The sequence below is a fragment of the Trematomus bernacchii genome, unplaced genomic scaffold (genome assembly GCF_902827165.1).
Source record: "Trematomus bernacchii unplaced genomic scaffold, fTreBer1.1, whole genome shotgun sequence".
NCBI classification, from domain to species: Eukaryota; Metazoa; Chordata; class Actinopteri; order Perciformes; family Nototheniidae; genus Trematomus; species Trematomus bernacchii.
In genome coordinates this window covers 3,241,395-3,253,894 of record NW_022987899.1, presented here as the reverse complement: position 1 = coordinate 3,253,894, position 12,500 = coordinate 3,241,395, and the positions used below count along the sequence as shown (strand labels likewise).

Below are 12,500 nucleotides of genomic sequence, written 5' to 3'. Positions count from 1 at the left end.
TATGAACGCAGATTGGCTTGTGAAAAAGTCTAACATTTCATCGGTTGCTTTTGGCAATCGGCAGACATAAAAAGCTAACGTTAGCTGACGGATAGAAGCTTTGGGCATTCATGAGTGGAGTAATTACTGCCGTGTTTTATGTCTTAGGACAAAACGTGAAAATCTCTTTAGCTTGTGTTAACCATAGAACCCATTTCAGACATCCAACCAAGGGAACTGGAAGTTGTAAATTGCTGAGTCATTATCATGTTTTAAGATTCATTCATCCTCTCTATGTAATGTAGTTTATTTACAAGGTCTAATTTGAAAAACCTCTCACACTCTCCACATTTTATCAGAGTCAAAAACAAACAGGAATCAACACTGCAAACTGCTTATCCACCCAAAACACAAACTGGATGGTACAAACATTCATATCAGACAAAAGCAAACAATCACAGGCATTAGATGGTGTTGATGTGTACACAGAGCTCACAGACCCACACACTGAACACTGTAATGGAGGCATATGCATAGACAATACAAAAAGACTTTATTGTTTCGAACTGGTTTTTTGCTCCTCAAGCAGACAGTCATTTTGTGATCTTATGTAATTCACAACACTGATGCATTTAAGGCTTGCAGGTTATTAATATGTGTGTGACATTTAACTATATTGTGCAGATCACATCCCTATGCATATCTGATTATTTCCTCCCCTCCCCAATTTGTGTGTATAAAATCACAATGATAGCTTGAGAGGTCAACAGTCATTTTTCTTAGCTTTTCATCACTCTGGTGCATTCAATCAATGATGTGTACCACATATGAGCCCTAGATGGCAGTAGAGGTGCAGCTCAACAATACACCACTGTGACTGTGTGTGTGTGCTTATATGCAGGTGTGTGTGTGTACCTGCAAAAATGTGTCTGTGTGAGCAAGAGAAAGAGAGAGGGATCGCAAGACTGATCAAGCAGTAACAAAAAAAATCGCTGCAGTGAATGGTATTGGAGTTTTATTTTACCTGCGCACCCACGCACATTGTTTTACAGACATTTGAGGTAAAATTGTCGATTGTAAACCTTGTTCGTTCCACCATTTGTCACTATATTCCATGGCAGAACAATACGATGATGTGATCAAACAGTTTCATCTTGTTCCTGGTTATTAAACGTCATGTCTGACCCAGATTCCAACACAGCGGTTACTGTCACTACATTTCCTAGAGTTGGATATAATAGATTGGGTTAAACTAAATAAAATAAGGATGATTTTATCTTCACGCAGCTTTAACAAGGCAAGTCAGTGCTGTGCTGCTGTCAAACCTTCCAGCCGAGCCAAAATTAGCAATAAATCACCGTCCAGTGGAGGATTGTGGTTCACTATCCTGCTTAACTGTACACTCATTTTGTTGTCTATCAACACACGTCCCTTTCCCTGATTTCATCCAAATGCATTTTAATAGAGGCCCTGTTATGCTTTTTGGGGTTTAACCTTTCCTGTAGTGTGTTATAGGTTTTGGTGCATGTAAATGGGCTGCAAAGACTTAAATCCCTGTGTTCCCTTCAGAGGGAGTTTGTCTCCCCTACACCCCCCCCCTGACTGAAACGCCTCCATTGGACTCCTTTGTTTACTTCTGGAACAAAATGACATCACTACGGAACACTCACGCTTCTATTGGCTAGCGCTCCAACACATTGTACGTGATAGGCTAATGCTGCGTTCACACCGGACGCGATGCGATGTTTGGGGGCGGCGCGATTACATGTAAAGTCAATGCAGAGACGCGGACAGACGCGAATTCGCTCCGACGGCGCGCATGAAGCGGTGGTTCAGAGAGTTCAATTTTTTCAACTCGAGCGTCAAATTCACGTGGCGCGTTCTCGCGGAAGCCAATCAGCGGTGAGGATCTCAGCCGCCGTCACTGACGTTCAACCACACAACATCAGCCGTTAGCTGTTAGCAGTTAGCAGTTAGCACACAGAGCTCACAGCTCCTCATATCTGTTCAGAAACTAGACAAAAGTTAAACAAGTACAAACCACAGACTGTCTGTGTCATTGTGAATACAGTCGCTGCTTTATTTATGTCTGTGGGCTGTTGTTATGAGTGTGGACGGTCGGAGCATATACAACGTTAGCTTAGCCTGGTCGACCCGATCTTCATTCAGAAAACAAGCATTTTAAAAGGTGTTTTGCCTGCCGTCTTGTCTGCAGACTTGTCAAAGCATTAATTCATGGTTTTTACTAACCGGTATCAGTATGTTGTTACTTCGGCATCATTTAGAAACGTGTATTACAATTTAATCATGGTAAAATATGTTCATTTGTTGTAGTTGTAGCTCCCGAGCCAGCGCGTCTTGTTTGAATGATGCGAGTAAACACAGCTGACAGCCGCGGTGAAACTCCAGCGTTTAGAGCGATGCGATAGGAGCGATTAGAGCGAAGCGAATAGTCGCATCGCGTCCGGTGTGAACGCAGCATAAGGAGCGGGACATCTACAAGTGGTTGTCCAATCACAACAGAGTCAGCCAGCTAACCAATCAGAGCAGACTGGGCTCTGGTTTCAGGCAGAGGGTGAAAAGAGGTGCTGCAGCACAGGCAGTATGAGAAAAATAAAGAGCTTTTTGAACATTAAAGCATGGAGACATGTCACAGTAGAGGCATTAGAATCATTGCCCACCATCAGGCAGTCTAAAGCCCCACTAACTGTCAGATACTCACCTGAGCTTTGATGGATCGGCCTCATCTCTACGTCGTGTGCATGAATGTCTAAAGGATCACCACAGTGCCATCAGCACAAGCTTACTCACATGATGAAGAGCCAATAACGTGCAATCCTCTTTGGCCCCCACCCTCCTCCTCGCTCATCCATCTCTCCCTCCCTGCCTCCATCCTTCCCTTCCTCAACCCTTCAATTTCTGACTTGGCCTTTGCGTCTTCTCCTCTCCACCACCGCTCTCATTACCTCTCTGTCTCAGTGACATCCAATGACCAGTTCCTGACACCTCCAGGTTCTCATCTCTCTGTCACTCATACTTCAACTGTCTTTATCACTTACTACCTTTCCCTTCACTTTCTAATTTCCTATCAGTCCATACACTCACCTCCTCAGTGTGTGTTGGTCTCTGTCTTTCCTTCCACCTCTGCTGCTGCCGCCATAATCAGTGGATTCTGCTTCGTCCGGACGTTTTTATTTTTATTTCCGTGTCTCATATATCCAGTGTCAACGTCAATCCAATTCATGGCTTTTATACAGCAGAATAGTCTACTACAGCATATGTCGTTTATTTGACCATATTCCTTATTTTTGGAAAGTCAGCATCCTTCTCCCATCTCTTTTTTATTTCTTTAATGGACTTTTTATTCAATTGTTTCCTGTTTTCATCTATCCTATGGCAGAAAACAGACACACACACACAGTGGGAAGTAAGGAGACATCATTAGGAGAGTCAGCATACTGGACTCTGTTCGTGTCAAGGACTAGGACAAGTATTCCTGTCCATCGTCTCTTTCCGCTGTGGGGTGGTAATGGATCTGAAACTCATTGTCTGCTCCAGCCTCTCGAACCCTTGTCATCTTTTTCAGACTGGTATATCCACTGAGTACCTCACAGTCATGGCTTGAGAAGGGTTTAATAAGAACCTCAGCGAGAAGGAATGTCATTATTTTCCGAAGATGGGATCTGCTCGACACAGCAGCATGAGTATTATGGTTGTGAAACCTCTTAACAATATCCCACATTCAAACAAAGGTGCACCCCTATGGTGGTGATGCAAACGTATGTACGGGACAATGTACTGTAGGTGGTCATTAATGAAAAAATAAAACCGACAGGGTGAGCAGGATCCCGAGGCAAAGTACATTTTCCCAGTTCTTACAAGCACTAAACAAACCAACGACTTGACTCACAATATTGATTCCAAATGATTTTGTTGATTTGAAAATGATTGTATTGATTCTACTGCGTTCAACGGCTGAAACTGAAGAAAAAGAAACAGGAAGTAAACACTAACGGGAACCCTAGAATAAGACAGACAGGAAGTAAACACTAACGGGAACCCTAGAATAAGACAGACAGGAAGTAAACACTAACAGGAACCCTAGAATAAGACAGACAGGAAGTAAACACTAACAGGAACCCTAGAATAAGACAGACAGGAAGTAAACACTAACGGGAACAGCAGAAGAAGACAGACAGGAGTAAACACTAGCGGAAGCAATATGATCATTTTAAATCCACATTTTGAGTCAAGTTATTGGGTTCTTTAATCATTAATGACTGGCTCGCTGCTTTTTGTGTGCGTTTTAACGTTTTACTGTGTCTTGTTATCTTTTTTTCATTATTTTAGACTGGAACTGATCTTCCATGCTATAAGCTTAAACAATTAGCACCAGCTCCGTTGCGTGGCATTATTAAAGTAATCTCCTACACCACACATTTCTTTCTATTCAAAGCACTTAAGTTTGATTTGGTAGGATAATTTCAGGTCAGGATACAATTACTATAAGGTTAAATGCTTTCCACATCATTAATTTTCAGCGGTTAATGTTGTTAGCTGACAGTCAAAGCGAGACAGTCCTGGATCATGGGCCAGCTCTATCTGTGATTGTTCTCCCTGTCTTTCTGTAGCCCCAAAGACAGATCAGGTGACCAAGAAGATTACAAATTGCCCGTTAAACCCAGATATCTGTTGTTAATCCAATGATAGACAGGTACCTGCTTGAAGCCATTTGTTCATGCAGGGATAGTCTCCACCCCACTGTGACTTTAAGTAGGTGTAAAGGATGAATGTGTACTACCTCTTTTTCAAGGTTGTTTAACAATTTCTCCATTATTCTGTCGCCCAGGATTATCTACAACCCCCCTGTGCATACTAGGAGTCACGAAAATGCTTGCGACTGTCCTTCCTCAGTCTCTGTCATTGTTAAAAAGGTTTCCAACCATTTCCAAACAGTCAATATATACAGTACATGCAGCATGAGGCCGCAGAGGAAGGTTTAACCCAGCAGATGACATTCAGCGCGGCGCCATAATCATTGCCTCCTAATGAATTAAATAGCCCTGACATTTCACAACACAGCGCTTGTCCTTTTCCTGCAACTGCTCTGCTGTTGTACCCCTCCTTTCATGCACTCTGTCTCTCTCTTGTTCTTTCTCTCGCATTGCTTTTCTATGTGCCTCCTGGCCTGTTGCAATGCCCTCCTCTCTCTCCCTCCCCCTCCTTTTATATCCCTCTGTTACTCCTTCTCTCGCTTCTCCTCACTCGTCCGCTCATCGGTATGCTACTGCACGCCCAGCTGTCTATGCGGGCAGAGAGAGAGAGAGAGAGAGGGAGAAAGAGAGGAAGGGGGAGAGAGTCGCTGTTTAGCAGCACAGACAGAATCCAGCTGGAGGGTCACAACCCTAAATGACCATCCACGCTCACACACACACACAGGCACGCTCAATAAGTCATACACTCACACTTCCCTGATGGCAGGAGCAATAGGTCATACGCCAACAATGTTAGAGAGGGAGACCAAAGGAGAGGAAGGGGGAGAGCAGGATTGAGGGGGGAGGTGGAGGTGTGTTCGCAGCTTGCTGAGCCATAATTGTCCTGTGGTTTGGTAGAGAGGACAGCGAGGAAGGATAGAGACCGAAACAAAAGAGCAATGGAAGGGGCATGGTCTGCAGGAGAGGAGGGGTTTTGCAGCAGTGTCAGAAAGTTTCCTTTGCCGTAGAATACAGATCAGGGCGGTATGGATGCACGGCTGAACTGTAATGGGACAGATAGACTTGTTCAGCATCATAGGCATCTAGAACATAACAAAAAACTAAACTAAATAAATAATAATAATACAATTATATACAATGAAATACAAATTATATTACTTCTATTACTTTACTACTACTACCGGTACTACCACGATAACTACAATAATAATGAAATAAAACAAAATGATACCACTACTACTATGACTAATACAATTAAAGGTGGGGTAGGTAAGTTTGAGAAACCGGCTTGAGATACACTTTTTGTTATATTCCATGGAATGCTCTTAACATCCCGATAGCAATGAATATCTTAAGTGCTTTGACAAAAAATCCATCATCTGTGGAAGCCGTAGTACTGTAAAAAGTACGACCAATCATCTGAGCCGGCCCGGCTAAAATAACTGGATGGCCTACCTGCCTGTCAGCCTTCCATCTGTGCACAAACTTATCTCGTGCCCTCATTGGTCATGTGCACGTTCGTGTGTGTTGGAGGAGGGGCTCTATAAGGAAGTGGCAGATCTTCTCCGGTTGTGTATTTTCCAATTCTAGCGATCTCGAGCCGGTTTCTCAAACTTACCTACCCCACCTTTAAATTATAATAATACAAATACATTATTATTATTATTATGAATAATAACACAGATAAAATACAAATGATGAAAGAAGATAGATTTAAATGTTGTCTTAAGAAGAGAAAAAGCTAAATTAACTATATTATTCATTTGTTTATTCTGCAAACCCCCTTTGTGCCCTGCAGTTAAATATTTAGTCTCGCATTTGAGTATTCTGCCTGCTTGTGCACACACTTGGTCCCTCTTCTAACTTGTACTTTCCAAAAAGAGTTTTTATTTACTCCTTTTTACTGATTTCAATGTATTCATTTTTAGATTTAGGGGAAAACAAAACCAAACAGCTTAGATTTGAAGAGTAAACATTGCTTTGTATTGCGTTTTTTGTGTGTGCTCATCAAGGGAAATTATGAACATTGGGCTAATTCATATTCTGATAAGAAAACGGTCTATCGTTTTATCTCTAAGACACAAACACTATGATATATATATATTTGATGTAAGGACACAGGCAGTGTAAACAGTTAAATAACTTGTCAAAACCTTTTTTTTCTCTTTGCCCTTTTGCCTGTTGAAAAACTTTTTTTTCCTTTTGTATACGTTTATATAATTAACAGATGGTGTCTGAGTTTTACTGTGGACAAACATACACATTTAGGATATGGGCAAATGGGAAATCATTTTGCTTATGATCTCTGATGCTTGTCATCTTGAAAGTCTGTTAAACCATGAGTTCAAAGCTCTAATCAGAGCGATAAAACATTCATCTTGATATATGAGGATTTTAATTAAGCCTAGAAGGGAATTCCCGCTGCCGATGATCAAGCCTGCTGAAGCAAAATGGGACTTGATGTCTTTGAATCTGATGGGTATTCCCTGAACAAACAAAGGCACACTATAATACGTCTTTTCATGTATTTATTAATTGTACCGTTACTCAAAAAGATATTTCTAGACATTGACAAAATCTACACAGTTCAACTTTCACATAAGAAAAATTGAAGATAAAACACATTAAAAACAACAAGATGTTATTTATAGATGTCTTCCACATTGACAGCTTCACATATTCTTGCACATTTGATCCTCTCATGTAAGTATATTTTATGTGTACAGTTAAAGTTGTAGCATACTTTGGCTTATTGCGTATGAACTAATGAGATCAAAAGTTTTCCATTTCAAAAGGATCATCTGCCATGGGTGAAGAAGCAAACAAGATATAACATTATACGAACAGATGGTACTGAACAGGAAGTCTGATGTAATGTGTTTTAGTTTGACTTTTATATTGATAAAAACACATGTAGTCCAAGCAGATATATCAACCCAGTTTAGAGTTTGGCACAACGTTTACTTGACAGAGTTATAATGGACTCGAACTTGACTTTTAAGAAACATATTAAGAAAGTATCCAATACCATTAAATTCAACTTACAAAATGTTAAACAAATCAGACCCTTCTTAACTGTCAATGCTGCAAAGTCATACCTCCACTGTATGATTCTATCCCACATTGAATACTGTTTTACAAACTGGTCGTTAGCTTGTGCCACAAACCTGAAACCAATAGAACAGCTGTACAAGAGAGCTATCAAGGTGTTTGACAGAAAGCCTTATTCATACCACCACTGTACCATCCTTGAAAAACACAATTTCTTGAGTTTTGACAATTTTAAGTCTTTTAAAAGTATGTTTTTTTATTATAAATGTTTACATGGACTGGCCCCCGCTTCCTTAGGGGAATTCATCCACAAAAAACACACTGGACGCTGCACTAGGTCAGAAACCAGAGGAGACTGAAGTCCACCGCAGACGGACCACTTTTGGACAACATGTCCTCTCCATTAAAGGCAGCTCTTTGTGGAATAGCCTCCCAACTGAGATACGGGATTGTCCTACTCTCAATAGCTTCAAAGGTCAACTCAAACAATGGTTGAGAAACAACCAGACGTGTAATCACCGCTAAATGCACTTTAATACAGGGGTATCTCCTCTTGCACTTTAGGTAGCTCTTATCATCTCTTGCACTTAATATGTCGTTGCTGCTATAGTGTACTGCCGTGTGGTAAATACTATATGCTGCTCTTGCTCTTTCTGCATATCATGTATTTAGTTTTTGCTATGTTTACAAATGTCATGTTCTTATATGTTGTATGTCAGGGACTATGGATGGAAATTAGCTCAAAGCTAAAATCCGGCATATTTACACTTGAAGCATTATTTGTCTAAAGTGTTCATTAATGTGCATTGTCCCTATTCAAATAAACGATTAAATTAAAAAAAATTGAAAGAGTATAGCTTATTGCTTAACAATCAGCGGGACTATCTGACAAAGACATCCAGACCGTGGAACATATTTTCTTCCAGTCTGAACATTTTCCATAATTTTGGCTTGCATTACAGAGTTGGCCATATTTGAAAGGTATATCAGTACACCAAACTAATTTAATGTCAATCAAAGATGGAGTATTTTTAAAATAAAAAAATTAGGAATTTCTGGTTTATAATTTGATCTGGTTAAGGAAACACTTCATACATAAGTGCAAATATCTTAAGGTTAAGCCCCACTTAACTGCATTGAAGCAAAATCACTTCATTATATAAAGGAAAGAAACGCACAGAAACTTTTCTTATTATTTGACTTATTTATTCCTCTGTTGATAATGATGTTTGTTTTTTCTGTTTTGTAATCTATAATTTTTGTAAGATGTACTGTACACATTTATCCATTTGCACCATGTTATTGACGTACAATAAGTGCCTTAAAGGTTTGTTAAGGACTATTGATTAATAAAGTTTTTGTTTTTTTAAATCTGCGGGAATATCGCGAGAGTGGCGCTGGTTTCCATGGAGACGACAGCTCAATACAAACGCTCTGAGCACGGAGAGAGGAGCGTGAAGTGCTTACATACTTAAACATACATTTTTGTTTTATAAGATGACATTTCATGATAATAAAGCCGGCAGAATTGGAAACGGGTAAGATTGATAGTGCTGATACAGGCGGGTAAACCGAAGGAGAGTGACGGGAGGTGAGTTAATGTCCTCCTCACAGTGTGTAAAGTTAATGTGCTGTGACGTTAACGCGATGTTACCGACACAGCACTTTCACGTTTACTTACTTTCAATTAAATCCTGGTGACATTACTAAACTGGTGCTGAAACCTTTTAAGTAAGTCAACGTTACTTTAGCAGTAGTTTAATACATTTTATATTGACTTCTTCCTGTAGCCGTTAGCTGTTGTATAGCCACACGCAATGGTGTAAGTAACTAAGTAGGCTACATTTACTAAGTACTGTTCGTATACTTTTGGAGTACTTGTACTTTACTTGAGTATTTGCATTTTGTGCTACTTATACTCCACTACAATTCAGAGGTAAATGTTGTAGCCTACTTTTACTCCACTACATCTATACCTTTAGTTACTTTGTAGATATGGATTAATTATAACAATATGATCAACACTTCAATTATACTTTAGTTACACCTGGATTCAATTGACATGAAACCCAGCAGTAAATAAAGTGATTCAAATTAGTTCCACTTTTACCAAGTATGAATCATTGATAAACACATTAATTACATGAATAATTATAATCAAAACATAATATACACGAATCTCAAATGGGCAAATAACCTTAGAAGGTTGACTCTAAATATACTTCAATGCTAATCATTTTGTACTTTTATTTGAGTCACATTTTGAATGCAGGACTTTTACTTTTAACAGGGTATTCCTAAACTGTGGTACTTCTATTTTATTTAAGATCTGAGTACTCCTGTCACCAAGAAAACTGCAGACATATTGATTTGGAGGTATAAAAGTATTTTTTTCAAGTGTAATTTTGTGATACTGTCCTGACCGTTTGTATGAATTGATCCAAATTCACTTTGTTTAATTATTGTTTTGTTGACTTCTAAGTGACAAAGGTAGCATGTGTCAAGGTGTGTGTGTATTTAGCACAAGGTGTTATGTCACAACTGAGTGGGGACGTTGTTGTCCTTAACTAATGAGCCATGTCATGATAGACCACACAACAGCATAAAGTAAACACAATATTTTAAAGGATATTTAACCCAAATACAAATATATGTTGCTTTTTTGAAAAATGTTTCATATACTGTAGCTCCTAGCAGGTGAAATGTCAGGGTCTTTTTTAAGAAGCTCCCCACCTTGAGCAAATCAGAAGCTAATCACCTCCCCCTAATGTGACTCTGCAATCAGCTCGGTTGCCAGCAGGTGCGGCTGTCTGGCTTTTTCTGTAAAACAATATATGCTGCCTTACTGGCTAATTTACTTAATTGGCTTTTACTGCCGTAGCAGAGTTGCCAGCTATTTGTCAAGCATATAAGAGACTATTTACACGGGAACGCAAACGCAAACGAAACGCAAACGAACCGAAATCGATATCAAAAAAGTCTTCCGTTCACACGGATACGGCTCAATAAACATGTCCCTTCACACGAGACCGATCGACCCGCTGGAGACGCTGTAGTACATATGCCGGGCCTGTAAGTGGCGCTGTACTTCCACCACAAAATACACCAAAAGCAGCGAAGAAGACCCCCCGAGCATGGTTGCCATGGTTGCCTGGTTGCCCTTCTGTTTATTCTCCGCGGTGGATTTAGCAACATGTAGTTCATGTAGTTCTCCATGTCCACTTGTTGCTGATGGTTGTGGTAGAGGAGCTCTAGATTTTGCACTAACATCTGTAGCATGGTCAGTAGCTACTGACAGTAGCTACTGACCATGCTACAGCAGTGAGCGGGAGAGGCGGGGCTATGGCTTCATCGTTATCAGGAAATGATCGTAGGACGTACACACTGAGCCGTTTGGCCCCCCAGAGCGTTCCGTTTGCAGATCTATCCACCTTGGGACCCGTTATTGTTTTAGGGGTCCGTTTCCGCGGTTCCGTTACGGCCTCGTGTGAACGAACGGGCTATACGAAAGAGAAAAGTAGCGGATACAACCCGTTTCGTTCCCGTGTAAACAGCACCTAAGTCTGTCAGATACAATTTAAACACACAGGATAGCTTTGTTTAACTGCCTCTAATACATTTGACCAAATCTGTTTTGCTCATTTCATCGCAGCTGTATTCATTTATGGCAGTGAGTGATTTTGCCTGGGCGCAGCATGATAGCCGGTTTTATGCCATTACTGTTGCTTTTTATTGCAGAAGAGACTCTTCGTAAAAAAAAAAAAGCACATCGTGGGACGCAGGAGGAATACCTGAGCCCTCGGAAAGAAGAGAGATGAATTTAAATGACTTTGTGGTGCTTCCTAACAACAAGGCCAAATCCGTCAAGCTCAATGCCAGGTAAGATGAGATACGATCAATGATGTGATTTAGGGCATTTGGTCGAAGCCCATTAGAGTTACTTGGCGGCCATACTGTTTCCATCTCTTCCCATTCAAATTCCACCCACAGAGCATTTCACAAAATGCAGTTTCAGACCAGATAAGCCATGCGACCTGGATTCTGATCATTCTCAGAGCAGGGTATTTGTTTTCTACATAATGCCCCAGTGCAAAATTGAGTCCAATCTCCCACAAAGTTTCTCATTTGCCAACAGGTAATGGACTGGATTGATGTCTGGCTTGGTGGTTCCCTGATCCAGTGACTAATTGATTAAAGTATTGATCAGTCATGGCAACAGGGATCTGCCAGTGCAGTAGATGAATAGAACATATTGATGAAAGCCCGGCCGTCCAATCTGACGGAGTAGGTCATTTGTATGATTGATCGTTGTTGATTGATTGCACATATGTGAGTGTGTGTTTGATGTTGCCATAGGAACCTGCAAGTGCTGCAGATGGAGACGGTGTCGCTGGCCCACGAGAGCAAAGAGATGGAGGAGAAACTGCAACAGCTGAAGGAGAGCATGATTAAAGAGAAGGAGGAGAGAGGGTGAGTGTTACAGTTAGAGAGGGAGGAGAGAGGAGGAGAAGATAGAGGCAGACCGAAGAGGGAAGGTGAGAATGGAACAGTACAAGGAGATAGGAGAGAGGAACATATTGAATGAGTTTGTGCAAGACAGGACACACACCATTTTACTGCTTTTTGTTTTGTCCATCCCATTGGAAAAGTGTGTGATTAGTTTGTTGCATTTCAAATTGTGTTGGACTTTTTGCTAATTTTTGCTTTAATGTTCAAAAAGGTCTTTATCTGGAACAATCAGGCTTCTGTTAGCTA

At 40.5% G+C, this 12,500-nt stretch overlaps 1 protein-coding gene across 1 annotated transcript in view; it reads left to right on the top strand.

The window, feature by feature from the left end:
* The first annotated feature begins 9,190 nt into the window (after positions 1 to 9,190).
* The window catches only part of zbbx (zinc finger, B-box domain containing), a 48,955-nt gene continuing 45,645 nt past the window's right edge, over positions 9,191 to 12,500 (top strand). The window contains exons 1-3 of the mRNA XM_034114465.1: positions 9,191 to 9,336; positions 11,484 to 11,624; positions 12,102 to 12,215. Coding sequence (XP_033970356.1) covers positions 11,560 to 11,624; positions 12,102 to 12,215 — 179 coding nt within the window. The 5' untranslated portion in view covers positions 9,191 to 9,336; positions 11,484 to 11,559. The remainder of the gene's footprint in view (positions 9,337 to 11,483; positions 11,625 to 12,101; positions 12,216 to 12,500) is intronic.